We start from the raw sequence: 26405 nt of genomic DNA, 5'->3' as shown, positions 1-26405 counted from the left end.
ACATATATAACAGCTTTGTGAAAATAAGAAAACATCTCCCAGAAGAAGTTGCCGTTTTGCTGCAAAACCTGTCCTGCAGCTCCATCTCGGGGCTCCTACACCCTTGCGTTTTTTTTAACGCTGCGATATTGCTGCATTTTTTTAATGCAGTTGTCAATGGGACTTTCTAATGTTAAAAACACATTGCACAAAAATACCAAAGCACAAACTTGTGAGGCGTTTTTAACATTAGAAAGTCCCATTGACAATTGCATTAAAAAGACGCAGCGATATCGCAGCGTTAAAAAAACACAAGTAGGCGGGAGCCCTTAGGCAGATGTACAGATGATGAGAGTTGTTGTGTGATTAGATGAATGGTCTTTATATATTTGGTGGAAACCTCGCACCATTGCCGTGTTCTGTGGGAGTGCTGCTGCTTTCCTTTTACTGTATTAGATAAATGGTCTTGTCACCGGAGGCCCTAATACTGGTTGGCCTATAAAAGGCTCTCGGAGGCTCCTTGTGTTTAGTGGCCTCTACTTCCGCTTGTATAGTGCTTGTTGGCCACTAGACGCCTCTACGCCATGGAGAAGAGATTTCACCCCGTTACCAGAGTCTGAGAGTGGTACATTATTGGGATGTGAGAAGCTGGATGGTCCTATCGATAAATTGTCCTGCACCGGCCGTTCTGACCAGACTGTTAGGAGGTGTTGGGACCAGTGGATGTGTGAGGGCACACAAGGTGACCGGGCTCAGGACGTCCCCTACAGACCACCAGTAGAGAGGAGCGTCTGACCAGACTGTTAGGAGGTGTTGGGACCAATAGATGTGTGAGGGCACACAAGATGACCGGGCTCAGGACCTCCGACAGACCCCCAGTAGAGAGGAGCGTCTGACCAGACTGTTAGCAGGTGTTGGGACCAGTGGATGTGTGAGGGCACACAAGGTGACCGGGCTCAGGACCGCCCGACAGACCACCAGTAGAGAGGAGCGTCGGATCATCTGACAAGCACCAGCAGCTCCAATTCCAGCCCAACAGCTTGGTAGATCCTCTATGCCCACCTGTATCACACCTTGTATCCAAACTAGAGGTGGTACAACAGGGTACTAGAGCCTCCATGCCTGCCCGTATGACATCTTGTATCCAAGCTAGAGGCCTCCCAACAGGGTACTAGAGCCTCCATGACCCCCTGTATCACATCTTTTATCCAAGCTAGAGGCGGTACAACAGGGTCCTAGAGCCTCCATGCCTGCCTGTATCGCATCTTGTATCCAAGCTAGAGGCCTCCCAACAGGGTACTAGAGCCTCCATGACCCCCTGTATCACATCTTTTATCCAAGCTAGAGGCGGTACAACACGGTACTAGAGCCTCCATGTCTGCCCATATCAAATCTTGTATCCAAGCTATAGGCGGTACAACAGGGTACTAGAGCCTCCATGCCCCCCTTATCACATCTTATATTCAAGGTAGAGGCGGTATAATAGGTTACCAGAGCCTCCATGCTCGCCCGTATAACATCTTATATCCAAGCTAGAGGCCATACAACAGGCTACTAGAGCCTCCATGCCCGCCCATATAACATCTTGTATCCAAGCTAGAGGCCTCCCAACAGGGTACTAGAGCCTCCATGCCTGCCCGTATCACATCTTGTACCGCCTCTAGCATGGATACAACAGGGTAGTAGAGCCTCCATGCCTGCCTGTATCACATCTTGTATCCAAGCTAGAGGCGGTACAACAGGGTACTAGAGCATCCATGCCCACACATCACATCTTGTATCCAAGCTAGAGGCCTCCCAACAGGGTACTAGAGCCTCCATGCCTGCCCGTATCACATCTTGTACCGCCTCTAGCATGGATACAACAGGGTAGTAGAGCCTCCATGCCTGCCTGTATCACATCTTGTATCCAAGCTAGAGGCGGTACAACATGGTACTAGAGCCTCCCAACAAGGGGTTAGTTTTGCACAATAAGTTCTCCTTTTGCTCTGATGCTGTAATCACTTATATCAATGTTACAATCACAGAGAGGAACTTTCATTCCATCCCGACAACTTATTTTGGTGCTTGATTTTTTTTGGCAATGAGTGTATATGCGAGCAGCAAAAAAATAAATAAATAAACCTGAAGCCTATTCCCCCACCTATGTGGTATCCCTGTTTCTCTCTCCATCACTATACACATACAGTGACTATTGTCGGATATGTCTGTAGAATATGTGCCGCTCTCTATGGATTTAAGATGCCAACATAAATATATGTGAAAATGACAAATGAAGAATTTACCAAAAAAGATCAGGAGCCAACGAGCCTCCGCCACCTCCCTGCGCAGCTGTGACAACGATTACTACATCAGATAATAAACCAGCGACTATCTTTAGTTTTAACGAATTCTCGGCGGTCACCTGTACACACGGAGGAACTGCTGCTTCCATACGTTCTATCGAGTGACTACTTGGATGCCAGCGGTCCTGTGTAAAGCCACCTTATTTCCATAACCCCCTCCACATTAGTCCTTAGTAACCATTCACAAGCTGTGCGGTTCTGTCGCAGGGATTGACATGCAACCATTTGCTGTCATCAGTTAGGTGGATACAACTTTAGTGTCCATATAAGAAGGCTTCTGACCTGCTGTACTTGGCTTATACTCTATAGGAGCCGCCAAATACAGCAGGGAGAAGTAGCAGCTTTATTAAACGGACACCCCGTTCAGGGTTTTGTTACAGTTTTTGGCAACGGTTACAGAACCCCCAGACGGAAGTTACAGCGGTTTTTAAAAATTCTGTGTGAATGATACATTTTCAGTAGATTCGAAGTATCATCCTGCAGAGTATCACACCAGCCGCCTCGATCTGCAGAACGAACATTGCTCTGTCCAGATAGATACATAGTGATATATTCTGGAGATGACCCCACTGACCTCTGCAGAATATTGCGCAGTATCTCATTAGATATATACCCTCTGTGGTAAAGTTTGATATTTCCTGATTTCCCTGTGGTGAGGCTCACAATGTAGGGGTTTCACGCTGTAAACCTGAGATCCGGCCGTCATGATGTCATAAATCGCCCCTCCCTTCACATTTTCTGTGATGTTGCTGTGGGATGACAATGATTATTAGTCAGATGCAGACCGTCACGTTGGCTTTTTGATAGATTATCACAAGATCGCTGTGCAGGAACGCTTCGTACACTTTTATGGACATGGCTGCCGGCCAACTCGTGCTCTACAGTAAAGGTGCTTTTAGACGGAACGATTATCGTGCAGATGAGTGAAAGTGAAGGATAATCGTTTGCTCTAAACGCAGGCGAGCGACGAATGGTAATCATTCACTTTTCGTTCATCGTTGATTTTCTGCAGCCATGAAAACCATTGTTGCTCGTTCACTTATCATTCGGGATAACGAGCGCTCGTTCGGTCCTTCTCAGTCACTAATACAGTGAATGCGAATGACTAAACAATTCTCGTTTGAACGAACCAACGATGTATCTGCTGTCTAAACAAGCGAGTGACGTCTTCGTTAGCTCGTTCAGCCCATTTAAACAATCAGCTTGTCGATAAGGACCCTGGCTAACACAGATGCCGAAAAACATCCCCAACCTCAGAGTTCATTCAATCACGTACGTTTAGCGTCCAAATCAGTTCAGTCCAATAGAAACTCCTCCCTTCCTGATCAACAATCGGCAACTCCACGTCTTCTGTCGTGCTTGACATGGCTGTCAGTGCAATCCTATATAGCTGTAGACCGGATCCTGGAATTACGGCAATACGGCAGGCCTACACCTAAACATCCGTCCGGTGCTCTACTCTCTTGGACCTGCGGGAATAGTGGCTTGCAGTGGCCCCGATCATTTCCATATCTTCCTCGGTGAACCGCCTTCTTAAAGTGCTCCTGCCTCCAGTGCAGCTGATGATTGCGTCTTCTAATGAAACCTTCTGTCTCTAAAACCAAGACTGTCCCATCCATTCAACCTCCAAAGCGTTAGGGGTCAGTTGCGTGTTTCGCTTCTTTTCTTCATTTTGCACAGGCTTCTGGATAGATTGTCACGCTGTAGATTTAGGGAAGATACGGAGCTGACAAATCCCCCCCCCCCTCTCTTTTTTTTATATTTGTCTGTTCCCAAAATCCACCAAAACTGAAGAGAAGTGTAAGTGACTGGTCGTAGCAGCTGTGCGGCCTGGAGACGGGCGGCTTCCTGTGGACTTGGCTTCAAAAGCAGTCTGGCCGCTCGTAGAGCGCCGGCCAGGTAGGGTGCCTTTATAGCCAGTCTGGGAGGATTAGTATCAAAGAGGGGAACGGTCCGGGCTACCATCTCAGCCCTGCCATTCACACTCAGCTGGGGAGAGGCCGCCATTGGCCGAGGTCACAGAAATCCCGGCTGTTGAGGATCCTGAGAACAGAAGCCTCTGTAAAGATGCAGTAACACAGCAGCTGTCCCCCACAATCCCAAGCATCCCATTATATGGGTGACTACAGCATAAAGACCCATTCTATCAATTCATTATCTGCTCTGCAAAAAAACTGTAAAAAGTTCCCATAATGTCTTCCGTGCCGATTCTCTATTTTTTCTCTCTTTTCCGTCATAACTCCGTTGTCGCAGCTTTTTATCCTCTGCCATATAATAAAATTGTGGCGTTCTGTGACGCTTATGCGCGCGCCCATGTCAGACATATGGAATTCATTTTAGGGGCATGTGGGTAGAGGGTGGCGTTTGGAGGAGGGTAGCAGGTGTATGGGGGGGTGAGAGGAGTTGTCATGGTGACGAGGATGTTATACTGATGAATTGTACTCTTTATTATCCAATCAGATGGTGGAACTGAAGCTGGAGCATGAACAGGAGAAAACCCACCTTTACAAGCAGCATAGCTCCGAGAGGGACAGCCTCATCAAGGACCATGAGCAGGAAATCGATCGGCTGGAAAAAAAGCTGCAGAATGCCATGTCTGAGCATGAGAAGAAGATGCAAGCATGGAGGGAGCGAGACGCACAGGTAATTTCCCCCCCACACCCCCCAACATCCGCACTGCAGGGTGTGCCTCTCCCGCTGGTCCGACGCCATGTCTAGCTTCCTGGGGTGTGGGTTAATACTCAATTATTTTAGTTTTAATTGGCCGTGCCACCGTTTTTTGTAGTATTTAATCCTCCGATTCTCTGCTGCGAGGTCCCATGTTTTATCTTCACCTGCCTTGTTTATCGCACCACAGTTATCTAGCTGATGAGCCGGTTGCTTGTACTGATATCCGGCCTTATGTTCTCTTATAATCTGGTTGGCTTTGTGTTGTGCGGTTCCTCTTCCCTCTATGGTTTCCCATGGTGTCGCTTGCAGGTATAGGAGCCTGGTACCGCGTCGTCGTGGAGCTCATTGTCTCTGTTGACAGCCGCTTTGTTATATGACATTATATGCATCATACTAATCGGGTCGCTCCCCTCCCTATGTCTATGTCTGCCATCCCTGTTAGTGGCGTTTTTCACAGTCACCCCCAACTGTGGTCTTATTTAATGCTTCGGGGATGCAGGAAAAATGCGTTCCGTCAGCTAGGACAATAACCTTTATAACCATTATCCCCCTCCATGATGCACATCATACGTTTTCTGTGTTTTTTGGGAACCTCCTGTGAGGCATGTGGATGGCTGCCATATGGCAGAATCCAAATTTTCTTATTTGTACAATTTTATTCTGTTAAACGCGATTTTGGTGCAAAAATATCGACCCTGCTGAATGTTCTCTCCTGTTTTCTCTGGATGCTACTTTACTGCTGTAAGGGTATATTGACCTCTGGATATGTCTTTCCTCCACCAAAAAAGAAGTGCAAGTTACATGTATGTAATATAATCTATGATATTGTTGTGGGTATTCAAGACAGTATAAGATGGCGGCATGGAGCAGGATGTTTCCAAAGGTGTAGAATCTAAAGTCCTTCATCTCAAATTCCAACCTTCTATGTTATACCAATATATTTGCAAGCTTTGTCTTTCCTACTACAGGGGTCCTCATACTGCTTCTCCATTGGGTCTCCTCAGATCAGCCTATCTACCTCCTCTTGCTGGTAGCATTCTGTATCTACATGGACCTTCTGTCCATGGACCTGTCTTATTATTTACCCTTGGGTCTACTCAGAAGTTATTTATCTCCAAGATCTTTAGTTCTTCACTCTACTTCAAAGGTCTACTGGTTATATAACTTTATTGAACCCCATGCAGACCCGGAAGCATTTACTGTATTAGAAAACCTATTTTGCCTAGTGGGACCTCATGTTTTAGATAGAGACATTTGTTCTAGATGAAGTCTGTGGTAGGTGCTAAGAGGCTTCCAAGAACGATGCTGAAGGAAGCGTCAGAATAATCTATGGAACTGTCCCGTCTGACAATTTTCAATATGTCTTCAACCAATTGAGTTTGAACACTGAAGAACATTGACATCATCTAGAGAGTCAGAGCTTGAGCTTACTTCTCACTGATCCCTTATGTCTCTTTGGCAAGTCTATATATCACCACCGTTCTCTTTATCCTCACTTTTTGTAGAGCATGTCCCAAATATTTTTTTCGCTATAGTTACTTCAAGGACTTGTCTGTTCTTCACATTTACTCCGTCTATGACCTACTGTCAGTTCCTGCTTTCTCCAGTCTCCTCTTCTCATTTGACTTCACATTTGATCTGTCAGAACCATGTTTGATCTGTGACAAAAACTCACGATGGTTAGTCCAACAACAACCTGTCCTTAATGTTACATTCACTCTACGAGGGCCTCTACTTTCCCAGGTTTCTCTGCAACAAACACCTTCATATTGGGCTCATGTTATCAAGGCTTTATACATACTGGATGTTCCCTCCAACAAAAACCTCACCGTACTTTCCACTTCACCAATAACCTCTCCTCACCTCAGTCACTCCAGCAACAATGCTGTGGATGCATTTTGAGTTGCTCAGTTTAACAAGAATGTCTTCATTTCATGATGTATCTAAGTTGTCCAGACTTTCCATGCCTCATAAAATCCGCCTTCCTTACCTCCATATTTGCTCCAGCCAGCTTGATCTGGACCTTGCCCTTCAATCACCTGTTCCTTTAATGTTCTTTACAAAGTGTTTGCATTTGGCCGTAGTCTACATTCTGAACAACATGAACCTGCTCACATGTAATGTTCATATTGGTCCTTGCATATGTTACATTCACTTTTTCTTCATGTAGAACCATCCAAGAACATCTCTCTTCTGCACACTGACCCTGAGCTGTCCGTATATGACTCTCCAAGAACTTCCTAATACTTAGCCTGTATTCCACAAAGAACTTGTCCTTAGTTGTCGTGCACTCTACCATGAACCTGTCCATTAGTTACCTCTGCTCCACCTAAAACCTTTCCATGATGTCACATACATCCATGTTTCAACCAACACTCCATAAAGAACCTGTCCATACTTCACCCGCACTCCCAAAAGATTTAAACCATGCTTCACCTGCACTCCATGAGAAGCTCTCCATACTTTATCTACCGCCACCAAGAGTTCCACAAGAACAGACTCTCTTTATGATACCTCCACCAAGGCTGTGTCCATATGTCCTATTTACTGCAGGAAAATGTCCTTAGTTTTTTGGAATTCAGAAATGGGTCTATTAAGTGTGAGGCTTAGGTTTCATGAAGATATCAAGAACTTCAATCATGGACCTCTGTTCTGTCAAAGCCAAATTGTATTTTCATGGTGAAGTAGACCCAAAATCCAGGTGTTTCCTGTCATTAAGTGTTGGTCAATGAGCTTCTCATATACTGGATCCAGTGACTGTGTCTAATGTTAGGATTGTGGGTTATGGAAAACCAATGTAGCTTTAACCCTTTCCAATCCACTGTCTGACCTCTGAAGACATTATGATTTAAGGCTGTACAGCTCCGATGTTGGAAGACGTCCGTCGGGGTTCTCTTACTGTATATTGCCAGCCTCTCTGCTGTCGGAGCCTATCCGTGTCACCTCATGCAGTACTGGCTTTAGCCAGCATATAGCGTCGTTGTATAACGGCAGAAAAAGAGTAAGCCCCCTAGGAAAACCAGGATATAAATTGGATTGGAAAGGGTTAACCTCCCACATGAGGACCTCAGGGTGATAAGGCTTGGAGGACAATCTCTGAGTAGTGGCTCCGGCTGCGTCTGTACTGCATCATTAGGAATATTACTCGTTAGTGCTGCTCTTCCACTAATGAACTTCTGTTTGCCATCAACTTTTTGGTCATAAGGGTATGGTCCCAGATAGTGGTCTCTGCACTGCCGCCTTGCGGGTGAGATGCTGTGTAGCTTGCTAATGAATTAAATGTTCACTAGCTGTTCATTATTAATGGGCGCACCATTTTAAACAAACTGTGTAGCCATGAATAACCTAATTTATTAGTAAGCCCCACGGACCTGCATCGCTGGCGCAGTTCTCCACTGCATTACTGCTGCAGCTTAGCTGTGCCGTGCGGACCGTACCCCAAGACCTCCGAAATGTGTTTCGTTATTTCTGGTTTCACCTGGTAAACTGATGGAAGACTCTTCTCTGCACCCTCCTTCGTTCCACCACCAGCTTCTAATTTGCATTGATTGAGGGCAAGCAAACTTAAATTTGCTGAAAACTGAAGTAATATAAGTCTGCATGGAAATAGGAAGGTCATTACATCCTGAATGGTGGGAAATGTTTAGAGAGATTGGTGAAGGATTCACTAGTGGGTGTGTGGGGGGGGGGGGGGTTATACGAGTGTTTACACCGAAACATCAATATATCACCTTGTCAGAAGACAGTCCTGATGTAATAAGCTGTATGTTGGCGGTGACGTTGGTTTGGTATCTCTGGGCTGGTGGTGATCCTGTCTTCATGTCTATGTTGGTGCTGACCTTGTAGTTTGTATTTTAGAGGCCTCTTCATTGTAGCAAATGAACAACTTGGAGAAGAGAGGACAATGTATGCGGTTACATCCCGACCCCGGAGACTGGGTGATGCATCACTAAGATCACCCAAAGCAATAAAGCTAAGGTGTGTAGATGAAAGGGAAAAAGGTTATAGGACTTCACACTTTACACGCATCAGATCTGTCACCACCTTTTCTTCATGAATCTCATATACAAATCTTAGTTTTATTGCTCTGGCTTATTATGCATCACCCCATCTCCAGGGTCTGGATGTAACATCATTTAAGTAATTGGAGTTTATTTAAATAATAATATAGGCCGCCTGCAGACGGCCGGGTCGGATCCGGCAGCAGGCGCATGCGCAGACCAGAGTCGGCGGCCGGGGAGTGAAATAGAGCATGCCGCGATTTGTTTACCTTTCGCGCGGCCAAATCGCGGCCGTCTGCCTAGGATTGCGTTTGGCAGCTTCCACGGGCGGAAATTCCGTGGAATTTCCGCCCGTCTGCAGACAGCCTTACTATTTGTCCTAGATGCTCCTGGACCCTATTTTTACTGTGTGAACAGTAAACAAAGGGACGTTCCTTTTCTTGAAGAAAAAAAAAACAGGAAGGTGGGGGGTCGGTGTGCATGGAATAAAAATTTCACCAAAATTTGGGCACAATTTTTGGCCAACTAACAGGCGATCTAAACTTTGACTAGACAGTCGTAAATTGTCTAATGGCCCTTTTACACGGGCCGGCTGCCGGTTTAAACAACTGAACGAACGCTGACGTCACAACTAAGGTCCTTAGCGCTTGTGCCGAGTGTTTGCACTGAAAGACTTGTCACTTCTACCTCTACGGCGCCATCTGTTGGATGGCGTCATTCCTTCAAGTCAAAGTGACTCTATAACACGTCTTATCAATGATTGGGAATGGGAAACCTAGCTAGAATACCATACACAGACAGCTGTTTCGGGTTGATTGCCCCTCATCAGTGTGCAGCAGGCTTCTGGCTTAGTCTGTGAGAGGCCTGTAATGTGGGTCAAAAGCGGTGTCGTCTCACCTTAAGCAGAGCACCCAAAAAGTGTGTGGAGACATCTCGGGGGTGAGTGGGTCAGCGGATGGCATCGTCTCTCCCCAAGGAGAGCACTGAAAAGGGGTGTGGGGATACCTGGAAGATGAGTGAGAAGACTTATAAGGCCATGCTAGCTCCTCTGGGAAATTTATGCAAATAAGAAAGAGCAGGGAGCATTTACACGTAACGAGAAGCCAGCGATGGCTTTCAGTGAGTGATTTTTTTTCTTTGCATTTATACCTCACGATTATCACTTCATTTAGTTTGCTTGAGCGATAATTATGTGTAAATGGCCCATAAGTTTGTACGTCTTTTCGTAAATGAACCTCATTCAGCTTTTCTCTGAGTCATTAATTTGCTATACCTGCTAAAGGGCCTTTAGAGCTCCTAAGGCCCCCTGTCTACGGGCATGATTTCGCCGGCAGTAAATCACCGGCGAATCACACTGGCTGAAGCTTTCCATAGCGTTGCTATGGAAAACGCCGGCCCCGTGTCCACGAACAGAGAATCATTGCGATTATCCGCTCACAGACGGCAATTTGCAGCATGCTGCGAATTGCCCCAATTCTCCACGGTCAGCCTATCTGTCAGATAGGCTGACCTGCGGAGAACCGTGTGCCGGCTCCTGCTCCCGGGCGGCAGCTCCCGCAGCTGAGATTCGTCGCAGGACTTTGCAACGTCCGTGGACAGGGGGCCTAAAGCATGCAGATATTTTTTTGGTTTCCCTATTAAGGCATCACTTATAATATTTTTGTTGCCTTTTACCAGCACGCTAATCTGCAGATTGAAATGTTGTCATTTTGTGTTTTTTTTACATTTATTATGCTAAAAGGTCACTCTGGTAGTTTTTCCTTTCGTTATATACCTAGACCCCCAGTATATATAAGTCAGCGAGTATTACCTTGGTCAGTCATTCCTTTCTGTCTTTCTCAGGGGGGACATGTGATCTCATTGTGACCGCTTGGACATTACTTGTCTCTTTGTGACTCCTACAGAGAACAATCACCAGAACTTCCTGTATGATGAACCTGCATGGACTGTATCACGCAGGGTTGTCACAGGGGACCAAACTCCTATAACCGTTACTGATGAGGCTGCTGTCACAGTTAGAATGAAGGTGATGATAGTTCATGCTTCATGACTCTACACTTATGGACTTTAGGAGGTAATGATAATCACACTGTCCTCCCAGTAGGCAGGAATGGTACTGGCTCTAGTCAGTCATGTTATGCTGTGCTGATGCATCATGGGATTGCTATCACAGCACAGAGGAGGAGAAAGCAGGGAAATCTAACTATCAAGTTGGTGTGTGATAAGTATCAGACAGAAAGGAGGCTGCACTGCATGGAAATGGCTGCAATATACATAGGGACTTCAGAATGTGACAGGTAATCAGGTGAGGGGGACAGGAATGGAAACATGTTTTCGCTGTAGTTGCCCTTTAAACATTTTTTTACATCAATATGACCGCCAACTACAGTGTTCCTCCCGAAAATAAAACCCTGTCTTATATTAATTTTTGGGACAAAAGAGGTACTAGGTCTTATTTCGGGGGATGTCTTATTATACTTACCTAGCAGGCTTGGTCCATGTCCCTCCCACTGCTCTCTGGACAGTCGTGGAGGCAGGATTTATGAATTGGCCAATTCATAAATCCCGCCTCTACAATGCGATGGTTGGTTCTCACGCGCTGCTCAGCCAATTACAATCAGAGCCATTGCTTGCTGGAGATGGGATTTATGAATCCTGTAACTAGGAAGTGATCTTCTGTGGGCGGCCGAGGACTGCAGAAAGCCTGTTGGAGCTCTGGTGAGCAGTGGGAGCGATGTGGATGTAAGGCAGCTAGGGCTTATATTTCAAGCTTCCTGGAAAATCTTGAAAAATCGGGATAGGTCTTATTTTCAGTAAAAAGGGGTATTGCTCAAAGGTGTATGTGGCTCACATGGTGACCTAGTGGGGTAGGGTTATAGCAATATAGAAAGGGCAGGAGAAAATATGTCTCCCCCCTAGTATCTAATCCACTTTGGTGGGGTATTAGATAAAGTGAGATATATCATACTTTCTTCTGCCTCTTCTATTTCCTAACTATTTGCTTATTTATGTGTGAGTTTCAAACAGGTAGTTAATTTTTGAAGTATGCATTAAGGACAATGCTTAATGGTAGTCTTCTCAGCAATTTCTTTGATTCTGACCTGCATTACATGTATAACGGCCCACTGATGGTGGTTTATTCAGTTCTGTGAATTCTCAGAACGACCACGAGGTCCACGTAGTCTGCTTTATATTCAGTGAAATACAAATGTTCTTATATTGCTTCTTATCTGTCCTTCAACTAATGTCATACTGTGCCCCATTGCTCTTGTGTTTAGTTTCTTATTCACCATAAATGTACAGCATGTGTGTGCAGGACTTCTATGGACAGGCTCAGAAGCTGAGCCTGCTTCATTCATGGCATATACCAGCTATTCTACACAATCTATATCTGCCAGCAATGACTGGGATTGGAGATGACTCTGATCCTCCTACTTTATCCCCTTAGATGTCTTTGTCAGTGTTGACCATGGCATCAAAGTGATTAGACAGAGGGAGGGAGTTCACGATCACAAGATGCTAGAGTCCTAGGATGACAACTGAGGCATAATACACTGCAATACAGAAGTATTGCAGTCTATTGTACAGGCAACAAAAGATTGCATGTCCCACCAGAGGTCTAAAAGAAAAAAGTGAATGAAAAAAAGATTAAATGAGGATGGTTTCACATCTGCCGCAGGGATTTTGCTTTACTGATCCATTCGGGGGAGTATCGAACCAGCCGAATATTCTGATGCCAATGTGATATGGGCCCAATTTATATTTGGAGAGATTTACATATTGGCATAAATCTCCCATACAGTATAAAAAGTTATGTTGTAACTTTTACAAAAAATTGTAATCCGTATGGTTATCTCTGCTCCTCCAGCAGCTACTGTTATATGTGATATGCAGGGAAAGAGTGGGCTTCGCTCCTATGTGCGATTAATCTGTACAGTTTGATTCACGGAGCCCTCTCCTTCTCCGATTCTACTAATGATGGGGAAGGTATGGCTCACTAATGTGACCAAGAATTTGTGAATGGTGAGTAGATGTTTAAATCTTGTTGCCATTTGCAAATAGCGCTGCCGTCGCTGTATCTAGCAGACACCTCACACGCTATGCACAACTAGTTCTAGACACTTTGTAGCACAGTCCGGTCTGCTGTTTATGTAAAACTGCCACCTCTCCAAGCCTGGATGCAGGTTTCGTTTGACCCTCAATCTAAGGATAACAGCGAGTCTCAGAGGAGGGTACTTGTGTCTATTCGAGATGGGAAAACCCCCACATATATGTCAATTTCTGTACATATTATATAGCATGTGTCACTGAGGGTGAAGCTTGACAAATACTGGTGTACCTCTAGGTAGAGGGCTTATCTGTTGACTATGTGGCATTCTAACGTGGCAAAGACTTTGTTTCTAGGGCTGGAGAGTGTGCAGAGCCTAACATTAAAGTTTGTGGTGGTTTATACCTATAGAATATGTTGTAGCGTTATATATGTTTACAGTCCTGCAGCCAATCTGATCTTCTGCATACAGCAACCAGTGACAGCCTGATTTTGTTGGGGAATTGCACGACCAGTGGTCCCGCGGGTGGGAGTGATTTGGTCATTTAATGACATGACCGCTCTCCAGATATGTTACATAATAGAGAAATATGACATTACTGCTGTCCAAACATGTTATATAGGATATGACATCACCACTCTCCAGATACCAGTTACATTATACATACCGTGTTTCCCTGAAAGTAAGACAGTGTCTTACTTTCTTTTTATCCCCAAAAGCCAGACTATGTCTTACTTTCGGGGTATGTCTTATAATAAAAAAAAATCATTACTCACCTCCCCCGGCGTTCTGTCGCGCTCCGGCAGGATGTCGCTCGCTCCTCGTCCCCGGCGCAGCATTGCTTTCTGAATGCGGGGGCTTGAAATCCCCGCCTCCAGAAAGCTAATACACACGCCGTCAGCCAGTTACAGAATGGCTGTGATTGGCTGAAGGCGCACGTGGCTTCAGCCAATCACACTATTCAATGACATCATTGAATGGGTGTGATTGGCTGAAGCCACGTGCGCCTTCAGCCAATCACACCCATTCAATGATGTCATTGAATAGTGTGATTGGCTGAAGCCACGTGCGCCTTCAGCCAATCACAGCCATTCTGTAACTGGCTGACGGCGTGTGTATTAGCTTTCTGGAGGCGGGGATTTCAAGCCCCCGCATTCAGAAAGCAATGCTGCGCCGGGGACGAGGAGCGAGCGACATCCTGCCGGAGCGCGACAGAACGCCGGGGGAGGTGAGTAATGATTTTTTTTTTCTACGGTATGTCTTACTTTCGGGGTACGGCTTACATTGGCCGACCCCCCTGACACCCCCGATACGTCTTACAATCGGGGGTGTCTTACTATCGGGGAAACACGGTAGTAACATAGTAACATAGTATGTAAGGCTGAATGAAGACATTGTCCATCTAGTCCAGCCTGTCTATCCTACCCTGTTGATCCAGAGGAAGGCAAAAAACCCCAAGGCCAGAAACCAATTAGCCCTTTTGGGGAAAAAATTCCTTCCCGACTCCCTAATGGCAATCAGACTGTTCCCTGGATCAACCCCTAATAGTTCCTACCTGCCTATATACCCGGATTGACACTTCACCTAATATTTATATCCTGTAATATCCTTCTTCTCCAGAAAGACATCAAGTCCCCTTTTAAACTCCTCTATGGATTTTGCCATCACCACTTCCTCCGGTAGAGAGTTCCACAGTCTCACTGCTTTTACAGTAAAGAATCCCCTTCTATGTTGGTGATGAAACCTACTTTCCTCTAATCGTAGCGGATGTCCTCTTGTTACCGTCGTGGTCCTGGGTGTAAACAGATTGCGGGAGAGATCCATGTGTTGTCCCCTCATGTACTTATACATGGTTATTTGGTCGCCTCTTAACCTTCTTTTTTCTAGAGTAAATAGTCCCAATTTGGACAGCCTCTCTGGGTATTCCAGTCCCGTCATTCTATGTATTAGTTTAGTTGCCCTTCTTTGAACACCCTCCAATACCGTAACATCTTTCCTGAGCACCGGTGTCCAGAATTGTACGCAGTATTCCATGTGAGGCCTGACAAGTGCCTTACATAATGGAAGGATGATGTTCTCGTCCTTCGCCCCTATACCTCTTTTAATGCACCCCAAGACTTTATTTGCCTTTGCAGCAGCTGACTGGCATTGGTTACTCCAGTTTAGTCTATTATCCACTAATACCCCCAGATCCTTTTCCATATCACTTTTCCCCAGCGGTACCCCATTAAGTGAATATTGGTGACATCCGTTTCTCCTGCCCATGTGCATAGTCTTACATTTTTCAACATTGAACTTCATTTGCCATTTTTCTGCCCAAGCCCCCAGCTTGTCCAGGTCCGTTTGCAGCCGCACATTGTCCTCCGTTGTATTAATTATATTGTATAATTTTGTGTCATCTGCAAATATTGATATTTTGCTGTGTAGCCCCTCTATCAGGTCATTAATAAATATGTTGAACAGAGTGGGGCCCAAAACTGAACCCTGTGGCACCCCACTAGCGACTATGGTCCAATCAGAGTACGCACCATTTATTACCACCCTCTGCTTTCTATCATTGAGCCAATTTTTTACCCACTTACACACGTTTTCGCCCAGTCCGAGCTGCCTCATTTTGTATATTAGCCTATTATGTGGCACGGTGTCAAAGGCTTTAGAGAAGTCCAGATATACGAGATCAATAGATTCTCCCTGGTCCAGCTTAGAGCTTACTTCATCGTAGAAACTGATCAGATTTGTCTGACATGAGCGACCCTTCATGAATCCATGCTGGTGAGGAGTTATTCCCTTGTTTTCCTTGAGGTACTCATCGATGGCGTCTCTCAGAATCCCCTCGAAAATTTTTCCCGTTACTGATGTGAGACTTACTGGCCTGTAGTTTCCAGGCTCACTTTTGCTCCCTTTTTTGTAAATTGGAACCACGTTGGCAATGCGCCAATCCAATGGTACTACACCGGTCTTGATAGTGTCTAGAAATATTAGGTATAGCGGCCTAGCTACCTCGTCACTTAGTTCCTTTAGTATCCTTGGGTGTAATCCATCTGGGCCCGGTGATTTATCAATTTTAGTTTTCTTTAGACGCTTCCGCACCTCCTCCTGCGTTAGGTATGAGATATTTTGTGAGGGGTTCGTTTTATTCCCCTGCATCTCGTGTGGCATTTCCTTTTCTTTTGTGAATACATTTGAGAAGAAACTGTTTAGTAGATTTGCTTTCCCTTCGTCATCATCAATGATTTCTCCTGCATTGTTTTTTAACGGGCCATCGCTCTGCCTGCAAATCCTTTTGCTGTTAATGTAGTTGAAAAATAGCTTCGGGTTGTTTTTGCTCTCTTTGGCGATCCGTCTTTCTGCTTCCTCCTTGGCAGTTTTGATCGTATCTTTGCATATTTTGTTTTTTTCCCTGTACGATTTTAGCGCTTCTTCGCTGCCTTGTTGCTTTAGTAGTTTGAACGCTTTCTTCTTTTCGTTTATTGCCCCTCGTACCGTCTTGTCGAGCCACATTGGTTTCCTTTTAGCTGAGTTTCTTTTATTTTTAAAGGGAATGAACTGCTCACATGAGGTGATTAGGATCCTTTTGAACTTTTCCCATTTGTCCTCCGTACTGATATTTTTGAGGATGTTGTCCCAATTAATGTTACCGATAGTAGTTCTAAGCTGATCAAATTTTGCTTTACTAAAGTTTAGTTTCTTTGTCACTCCCTGATAAGGCTTCCTATAGATTGACAGCTGGAAGTTGATTATATTGTGGTCACTGTTCCCCAAGTGCCCCTCAACCTGCACCCCCTTTATACGTTCCGGTTTGTTGGTTAGTACTAGGTCCAGAATGGCTCTCCCTCTTGTTGGTTCCTGCACAAGTTGGTTCAGGTAATTGTCTTTAATTACTCTCAAGAATTTGTCACCCCTGTGAGATTTGTAGGTTTCCTTCTCCCATGTTATATCTGGATAATTAAAGTCCCCCATGATAATTACTTTGTTGCGCTTTGACACCTCCTCTATCTGCCTTAGTAGTAAGTTTTCAGTTTCTTCTGTTGCTTTTGGTGGTCTATAGAAGACCCCTATCAGGATTTTGTTATTTTTTCCTCCCTGTATTTCTACCCACAGAGATTCCACCTGTTCGTCTCCTACCCCTATATCCTCCCGTAGCCTCGGCTTCAAGTTCGATTTGACGTACAGACATACCCCTCCCCCTTTCTGGTTCCTTCGGTCTCTTCTGAAGAGATTGTACCCCTGCAAATTCACCGCCCAATCGCACTTACCATCAAGCCATGTTTCCGTTATGCCGACTATATCATAGTTTTCATCAGTCATTCTCGCTTCAAGCTCACCCACTTTACCAATCAGACTTCTTGCATTCGTGGTCATACAATTTATATCATTTTTTTTGTTTTTTAAATTTGTTTTGTTGCTATTCGTACTTATGGCTGATCTATCAATTCTAACTGTACTAACCCCACCCCCTGCTCGACCCCCATTCCCTTTGCTTGGACCCGAATCTATAGTTACACTGGCTACCCCACTATTTCTCATTTTACCCTCCCCCCCAGTCCCTAGTTTAAACACTCCTCCAGCCTTCTTGCCATCTTATCCCCCAGCACAGCTGCACCCTCCCCATTAAGATGCAGCCCGTCCCTACGGTAGAGCCTGTAGCCGACAGCAAAGTCAGCCCAGTTCTCCAGGAACCCAAATCCCTCCTTCTTACACCAACTCCGGAGCCACTTGTTTACCTCCCTAAGATCCTGCTGCCTTTCTAGTGTGGCTTTAGGTACAGGTAGTATTTCCGAGAAAACTACCCTGGAGGTCCTTGCCCTGAGCTTGGACCCTAAGTCCCTGAAATCATTTTTGAGGGCCCTCCATTGACCTCTAACTCGTTCATTGGTGCCAACGTGCACCATGACCGCTGGATCCTCACCAGCCCCTCCCAGTAATCTGTCAATCCGATCCGCGATGTGTCGAACTCGAGCGCCAGGAAGACAACACACCGTTCGACGATCCCGGTCTTTATGGCAGATTGCCCTCTATGTCCCCCTAATAATTGAGTCCCCCACCACTAGAACCTGTCTAGCCTGCCCTGCACTCCCCGTCCCTGTCTCACTGGAGCAGTCATCCCCCTGGCGTTCAGAGGGCATGTCGTGCTGCAGCGGTGCTGGCTCTGTAATGGCATCGCCCTCATCTGCCAACGTTGCAGACATGTTGGGTTGTGCCAGTTTAGGACCAGCCTCCCTGAATCTATTCCCTCTACGCCTCCTTCTATCTGACACCCAGCTGACTGCCTTCTCCCCCTGCTCTTCCGTAGCACCATCCGCCCCCGCCTCTACCCCAGCGAGTGCCTGCTCAGTGAGCAGCAAACTCCTTTCCATGTTGTCAATGGCTCTCAGTGTTGCCAGTTGCTCATTTAGATCCAGAATTTGGGCTTCTAAATGTGCGACGTGCACGCATCTTGCGCAACAGTATGCACCCTCGATCGGCTGGTCAAGGATCGCATACATTGCACAAGTAGCACACTGGATGACATTGCCAGACATGGAGCTCATCCTAATGGGGATCTACAATTTACTTGTGGAAGTAGTGAAGATAGACTTGTTCACACTCCGCTGACCCGCTGCTGCAACCGCTGACCCGCTGCTGCAACCGCTGACCCGCTGCTGCAACCGCTGACCCGCTGCTGCAACCGCTGACCCGCTGCTGCAACCGCTGACCCGCTGCTGCAACCGCTGACCCGCTGCTGCAACCGCTGACCCGCTGCTGCAACCGCTGACCCGCTGCTGCAACCGCTCACACTCCGCTCACACCCTGCTATAACCGCTGACCCGCTGCTGCAACCGCTCACACTCCGCTCACACGCTGCTATAACTGCTCACCCGCTGCTTCAACCGCTGCTGCGACCCCTCACCCGCTGCTGCGACCCCTCACCCGCTGCTGCGACCCCTCACCCGCTGCTGCGACCCCTCACCCGCTGCTGCGACCCCTCACCCGCTGCTGCGACCCCTCACCCGCTGCTGCGACCGCTGAACTGCTCACACGCTGCCGCTCTCGCGCAAACGCTTACCCGCTGACACACGCTCACAAAATTTTTTTTTTTTTTTTATCCCCTGACAAACACTTAGACCCCCAGACACACACACACACACAGAAGACACAATTAACCAGATACACAGAAGACACACAGCTCACAAACACACACAGAGGATACTTATCAGCTCCTCCACTCCTCCTTGTGACGTCACCCGCTGTCCCGGCGGCCGCTCACTCTGCCCTCCTGTCTCAGCTGCTCCGTTCTGGTCCCCTCCGCTGGTCCCCTCCGCTGCTGCCGGTCTCTCCAGATACAAGTTACATTATACAGGAGGTGACGTCACCGCTCTCCATTTACACGTTACATTATACAGGAGGTGACATCACCACTCTCCAGATACCAGTTACATTATACAGGAGGTGACATCACCGCTCTCCATTTACACGTTACATTATACAGGAGGTGACAGCTCTCCATTTACATGTTACATTATACAGGAGGTGACATCACCGCTGTCTCCAGATACAAGTTACATTATACAGGAGGTGACGTCACCGCTGTCTCCAGATAGAAGTTACATTATACAGGAGGTGACATCACCGCTCTCTCCAGATACCAGTTACATTATACAGGAGGTGACATCACCGCTGTCTCCAGATACAAGTTACATTATACAGGCGGGGACGTCACCGCTGTCTCCAGATACAAGTTACATTATACAGGCGGGGACGCCACCGCTCTCTCCAGATACCAGTTACATTATACAGGAGATGACATCACCGCTGTCTCCAGATACAAGTTACATTATACAGGAGGTGACATCACCGCTCTCTCCAGATACAAGTTACATTATACAGGAGGTGACATCACTGCTCTCCAGATACCAGTTACATTATACAGGAGGTGACGTCACCGCTGTCTCCAGATAAAAGTTACATTATACAGGAGGTGACGTCACCGCTCTCCAGACACTGTTGCCCTCATCCACTCGTTGCTGATCGGCCTCCCCTGCACCAGACTCTCCCCCCTCCAATCCATCCTGAATGCGGCAGCCAGGCTCATCTTCCTGTCCAACCTCTACTCGGACACCTCTGCCCTGTGCCGGTCACTGCACTGGCTGCCCGTTAAATACAGAATTCATTTAAAACTCACTACCTTCATCTACAAAGCCCTCCACAGCGCAGCGCCCCCCTATATTGCCTCCCTCATCTCAATCCATCAACCAGCCCGGGCTCTCCGCTCTGCTAACGAAACCAGATTGAGCGCCCCTTTAATTCAAACTTCTCATTCCCGCCTCCAAGACTTCTCCAGAGCAGTACCGGTCCTCTGGAACGCACTACCAAAGGCTACCCGAGCAATCCAGGACTCACAGAACTTCAGGTGTGCTCTAAAAACGCACCTCTTCAGGGAGGCATACCGCATTCCCTAAACAAACCCCTCTGTACTCCGTTCTGATAACATGTTCCCTGACCTACTGACTGCAATCCCTGCTAGCCATCATTAACCGCTCCTGCAGTCATAACGATTCTACCGTCACACGGCTAAATGTCTGACCATTGTCTATGTGTATAGCATCCCTCGCTCTGCACATCTCCAGCCCCTTTACCTTCTGTATCACCCCACTATTCGTAGTATGTAAGCTCGTTGGAGCAGGACCTGCACCCCTATTGTTTCCATCAATTGATTACCATGTAACTGTGGTTCTGTAATTTTTGTACTTTTGTCTTTCTGTATTCCCCCTGTCTATGTAAGCGCTGCGGAATATGTTGCGCTCTACAAAAAGTTTTTTTTATTATTATTTATATATATAATATATATTAGGAGTGTAGTACACAAAGCTGCCTTTAGGGGGCTTGACGGTGTGCTGATCAGAAGAGACAGCTTGCATGGTTGTGTCTGGACTGCTGAGCATGTTCCTGTGAGCAGTTACACTTTACACGTATGGATTCCACAACCGGTCCAGCTCTCAATGTAGGGATAGGATGAGCGCTGCTGGCATGTAACATAGTGTTGCCAGCAGTACGCTTTGCAGTATGCCCTGCTACCAATCCTGCCATCCACCCCCCTGATAGTGAGAGATCCAAAAATGTAATATTAGTCCCAGCCCAACCATAAGCAAAAACTGAAGTGCAGTTGTTGCTATGTAACTATTCCACAAAAGCTGGTAGATAGACTCCTCTCCTGTCCCCTGTTCCTGGCTCCTCTCTCTGCCATCCTTGTCTGTGTCTGGCTCATTGTCTTGTCCCCCTCCCCCACTCTTCAGCAGTGGGTGGCAATTCCTGGTTAGGGACCCGCACACAAGCACTAAATGGCTCTGAATACTGTCGTTTAACATCAATACTTCAACCGTATTTCCATCTCTCATCTTGCTGCCTTGTTACAGAACACAGGAGGCTTTCATGTGCGCTGGCAGTAGACGCCGGCCGCATGCAGCAAGGAATATCAATGGGACCCAGCTTTTGTGCAAATGTTTTCATCTCACACAGATATTTTCTACATGACTGACGGGGATGGGTCCAACACCGGGCCAGCGATCTATCTGATACTGGGCCGACCAGATGGATGCACAGTGATAGGTTCGATGCCGGGCTGGACAGACAGCAATAGGTCAAACAGACAGACAGAGACAGCGATAGTGCAATATAGGTCTGGTCAGATGGACAGACAGCAATAGGTCTAACAGACAGAGACAGCGATAGTGCAATATAGGTCTGGTCAGATGGACAGACAGCAATAGGTCTAACAGACAGAGACAGCGATAGTGCAATATAGGTCTGGTCAGATGGACAGACAGCAATAGGTCTAACAGACAGAGACAGCGATGGGTGCAATATAGGTCTGGTCAGATGGACAGACAGCAATAGGTCTAATAGACACAGTGATTGTGCAATATACACTACCGTTCAAAAGTTTGGGGTCACATTGAAATGTCCTTATTTTTGAAGGAAAAGCACTGTACTTTTCAATGAAGATAACTTTAAACTAGTCCTAACTTTAAACAAATGCACTCTATACATTGCTAATGTGGTAAATGACTATTCTAGCTGCAAATGCCTGTTTTTTGTGCAAAATCTACAAAGGTGAATAGAGGCCCATTTCCAGCAACTATCACTCCAGTGTTCTAATGGTACAATGTGTTTGCTCATTGGCTCAGAAGGCTAATTGATGATTAGAAAACCCTTGTGCAATCATGTTCACACATCTGAAAACAGTCTAGCTCGTTACAGAAGCTACAAAACTGACCTTCCTGTGAGCAGATTGAGTTTCTGGAGCATCACATTTGTGGGGTCAATTAAACGCTCAAAATGGCCAGAAAAAGAGAACTTTCATCTGAAACTCGACAGTCTATTCTTGTTCTTAGAAATGAAGGCTATTCCATGCGAGAAATTGCTAAGAAATTGAAGATTTCCTACAACGGTGTGTACTACTCCCTTCAGAGGACAGCACAAACAGGCTCTAACCAGAGTAGAAAAAGAAGTGGGAGGCTGCGTTGCACAACTAAGCAAGAAGATAAGCACATTAGAGTCTCTAGTTTGAGAAACAGACGCCTCACAGGTACCCAACTGGCATCTTCATTAAATAGTACCCGCAAAACACCAGTGTCAACATCTACAGTGAAGAGGCGGCTGCGGGATTTTGGGCTTCAGGGCAGAGTGGCAAAGAAAAAGCCATATCTGAGACTGGCCAATAAAAGAAAAAGATTAAGATGGGCAAAAGAACACAGACATTGGACAGAGGAAGACTGGAAAAAAGTGTTGTGGACGGATGAATCCAAGTTTGAGGTGTTTGGATCACAAAGAAGAACGTTTGTGAGACGCAGAACAAATGAAAAGATGCTGGAAGAATGCCTGACGCCATCTGTTAAGCATGGTGGAGGTAATGTGATGGTCTGGGGTTGCTTTGGTGCTGGTAAGGTGGGAGATTTGTACAGGGTAAAAGGGATTCTGAATAAGGAAGGCTATCACTCCATTTTGCAACGCCATGCCATACCCAGTGGACAGCGCTTGATTGGAACCAATTTCATCCTACAACAGGACAATGACCCTAAACACACCTCCAAATTGTGCAAGAACTATTTACAGCAGAAGCAGGCAGCTGGTATTCTATCGGTAATGGAGTGGCCAGCGCAGTCACCAGATCTGAACCCCATTGAGCTGTTGTGGGAGCAGCTTGACCGTATGGTACGCCAGAAGTGCCCATCCAACCAATCCAACTTGTGGGAGATGCTTCTAGAAGCGTGGGGTGCAATTTCACAAGCTTACCTCAACAAATTAACAGCTAGAATGTCAAAGGTGTGCAATGCTGTAATTGCTGCAAAAGGAGGATTCTTTGACGAAAGCAAAGTTTGATGTAAAAACAATGTTATTTCAAACACAAATCATTATTTCTAACCTTGTCAATGTCTTGGCTCTATTGTCTATTCATTTCACAACGCATGGTGGTGAATAAGTGTGACTTTTCATGGAAAACACAAAATTGTTTGGGTGACCCCAAACTTTTGAACGGTAGTGTAGGTCTGGTCAGATGGACAGACAGCAATAGGTCTAACAGACAGACAGAGACAGCGATAGTGCAATATAGGTCTGGTCAGATGGACAGACAGCAATAGGTCTAATAGACACAGTGATTGTGCAATATAGGTCTGGTCAGATGGACAGACAGCAATAGGTCTAATAGACAGACAAAGACAGCGATGGGTGCAATATAGGAGGACCGGTAAAGTGGATGGACAGTGACAGACCTATTGCTGTCTGTCTAGCCCGGCATCAAACCTATTATTGTCCATCTGACTGACCTGATATTGCAACTAGCGCTGTCTATGTCTGTCTGTTAGACGTATTGTTGTCTGTCCTGTCTGGCATCAAACCTGATTGACAGAGACAGCAATAGGTGCAACATAGGGCCGGTTAGATGGACAGACAGCAATAGGTCTAACAGACAGACAGACAGCGATAGTGCAATATAGGGCCGGTCAGATGGACAGACAGCAATAGGTCTAATAGACAGACACAGTAATTGTGCAATATAGGGCCGGTCAGATGGACAGACAGCAATAGGTCTAATAGACAGACACAGTAATTGTGCAATATAGGGCCGGTCAGATGGACAGACAGCAATAGGTCTAATAGACACAGTGATTGTGCAATATAGGGCTGGTTAGATGGACAGACAGCAATAGGTCTAACAGACAGACAGAGACAGCAATAGTCCAATATAGGGACGGTCAGATGGACAGACAGCAATAGGTCTAATAGACAGACACAGTAATTGTGCAATATAGGGCCGGTCAGATGGACAGACAGCAATAGGTCTAATAGATAGACAGAGACAGCGATAGTGAAATATGGGGCTGGTCAGATAGATAGACAGCAATATGTCTAATAGACAGACAGTGATAGATGCAATACAGGGTCAGCCAAATGCATGGATGGAGGGCGGCGGAACAGACATTGGGCAGGTTAGGTTATATACGTATGTGTGTGTGTGTGTATGTATATATCTATTTCTATTAGGGGTCTCCTTCTTGCAGGTTTGTGGAAGAGGCCGCACAGATGTATTAACCCTCTCCTAGCTGTTTACATGGAGCCTCTACCCCTGTGATAACATGTATGTATACCGGTCACCCCACCCCATGTTTAGAGCCTGGAAGTCTCTGCTCAGATGTGTTTACCATCCAGCCCGCTTCTCATGTGTAATGCCAGGATGTTGTCACCGCGCCGCCTGAATCTGTGGTTACCATGAAAACTGTAACATCATAGCCCAACCCGTAACTTTTAAGATCAAAACTTGTCTTCTTCAAAGCCGGTGCGCCTCGCTGCCTGTCATGTGACCTGTCACCCAGATGAAAATCTGCATCTCTGCAGGAACGGCTTTGTACTCGTTTTAATGGAGATTTTTTTTTATTTTCCAATGAAATCTATTTCACCGCCTCTGCATCAGCGCAGGACTTTATTCTTCGTGAGCAGTGGGAGTTCTGGTACCTCCTGAATTCCTGTGTCTTCACCCTGTAAGGGCTGGATTATGTGCAGATAGCGATCCTCAGCATCGATTTATCCTGTGCAGAGTCTACAGGCCACCATGATAGTTTACAAGGAGATCGCTGTGTGTATACAGACCCTCAGAGATGAACGGACTTCACTATTAGATTATATGTATGTTGTTGCTAGGTCTGCATATTATACCATTAGATCGTAAGCTCTTTAGTGCCAGATCTGGTCATTATACTGTGAGGCCGCATTCCGACTGTGAGACCCGACCCTGTGCCAGCCAGTGACTTCCGCGTACCCATCTTGGATGCACTGCAGATGTGCTGGCTGGCGCACCGCCGCCGCACATGCGCAATGCAGAGAATGATGCAGATTTGCGGCAATTTCAAAATTGTCATTTCGGAATTGCTGCAGGATGGACGGCTTCCATTGACTGCAATGGAAGCCGTCTGTGCGAGTCGCGCACAAAAATACAGCATGCTGCGATTCTTCCGCCGCGAGCAGAATTCGCAAATGATTTCCACTTGTGTGCGTGGAAGGATCATTTCACATTGCATGCTAAGGATGGACATTGCGGCAGGCATCTGGCCGCGGATTCCGCAGAAAAAAAATGGTCTGTGTGCATTGGGCCTTAGATTGTGACTTTAGTACTAGGTAATTTTCTACCATTAGATTACAAGCTATTGGGTTTTACTGTACATCTGGGGGTTATACCATTGGATTGTAAGCTCTTGGTACTAGGTTTGGCCATTATAGCATTGGATTGTGGGCTCTGTCATACTAGGTCACATTTACCATTGGATTGTAAGCTCTGAAGTTTGCTACGGCATGGTACTGTTATCTGTTCTACAAGGACAGGTAATGGCTTCCATTAACCTCTTACAGATGCCAACATGGGTACAGGTCCTGTCTGGTTCCAGAGCACTTTGTTGAGATGCTTTAGTCTAGAACTTAGTGCTGTAGCTTCGCCTCCTAATGAAACATTGCTGCAGTAGTGGGAGCAATTACTGTGCCGTCCCGGAACCCCTTAGCGCTCATTCACGAGGGTGTAAGCGCATGTCACCCGTGTAAACACACCGCAATATGATGTAACCGACAATCGTTTTCGCCCGCTTCTGGAAGCTTTTTGTACGCACAAATACATTACATACCTGCGCACACAAAAAAATATGTAGGAAGGCCCATGTATTTGTGACGGCCCATTCTCTTCAATGGCCTTTTGCAGTGCGTCATACGCACTAAAATAGATCGTGCCGCATATTTTCTTTTTGTGTTACATGCGTATTTATTGCAGTGCTGCTGTGGGAGGCCTAACCGTGTGACAGGAGCCTCTAATCATCTGTAACTGAGATCGGAGTTTCTGT

At 46.2% G+C, this 26405-nt stretch overlaps 1 protein-coding gene across 2 annotated transcripts in view; it reads left to right on the top strand.

The window, feature by feature from the left end:
- The window catches only part of CEP112 (centrosomal protein 112), a 238851-nt gene that overhangs the window by 71074 nt on the left and 141372 nt on the right, over positions 1-26405 (top strand). For both annotated transcript variants that reach the window (XM_066585987.1, XM_066585988.1), the window contains exon 20: positions 4785-4967. In XM_066585987.1, the coding sequence (XP_066442084.1) occupies positions 4785-4967 (183 nt within the window). The remainder of the gene's footprint in view (positions 1-4784; positions 4968-26405) is intronic.

Source organism: Eleutherodactylus coqui, chromosome 13 (assembly GCF_035609145.1).
Source record: "Eleutherodactylus coqui strain aEleCoq1 chromosome 13, aEleCoq1.hap1, whole genome shotgun sequence".
NCBI lineage: Eukaryota > Metazoa > Chordata > Amphibia > Anura > Eleutherodactylidae > Eleutherodactylus > Eleutherodactylus coqui.
Note: the sequence above shows the minus strand (reverse complement) of the source record. Positions and strands in the feature narration are given on the sequence as shown.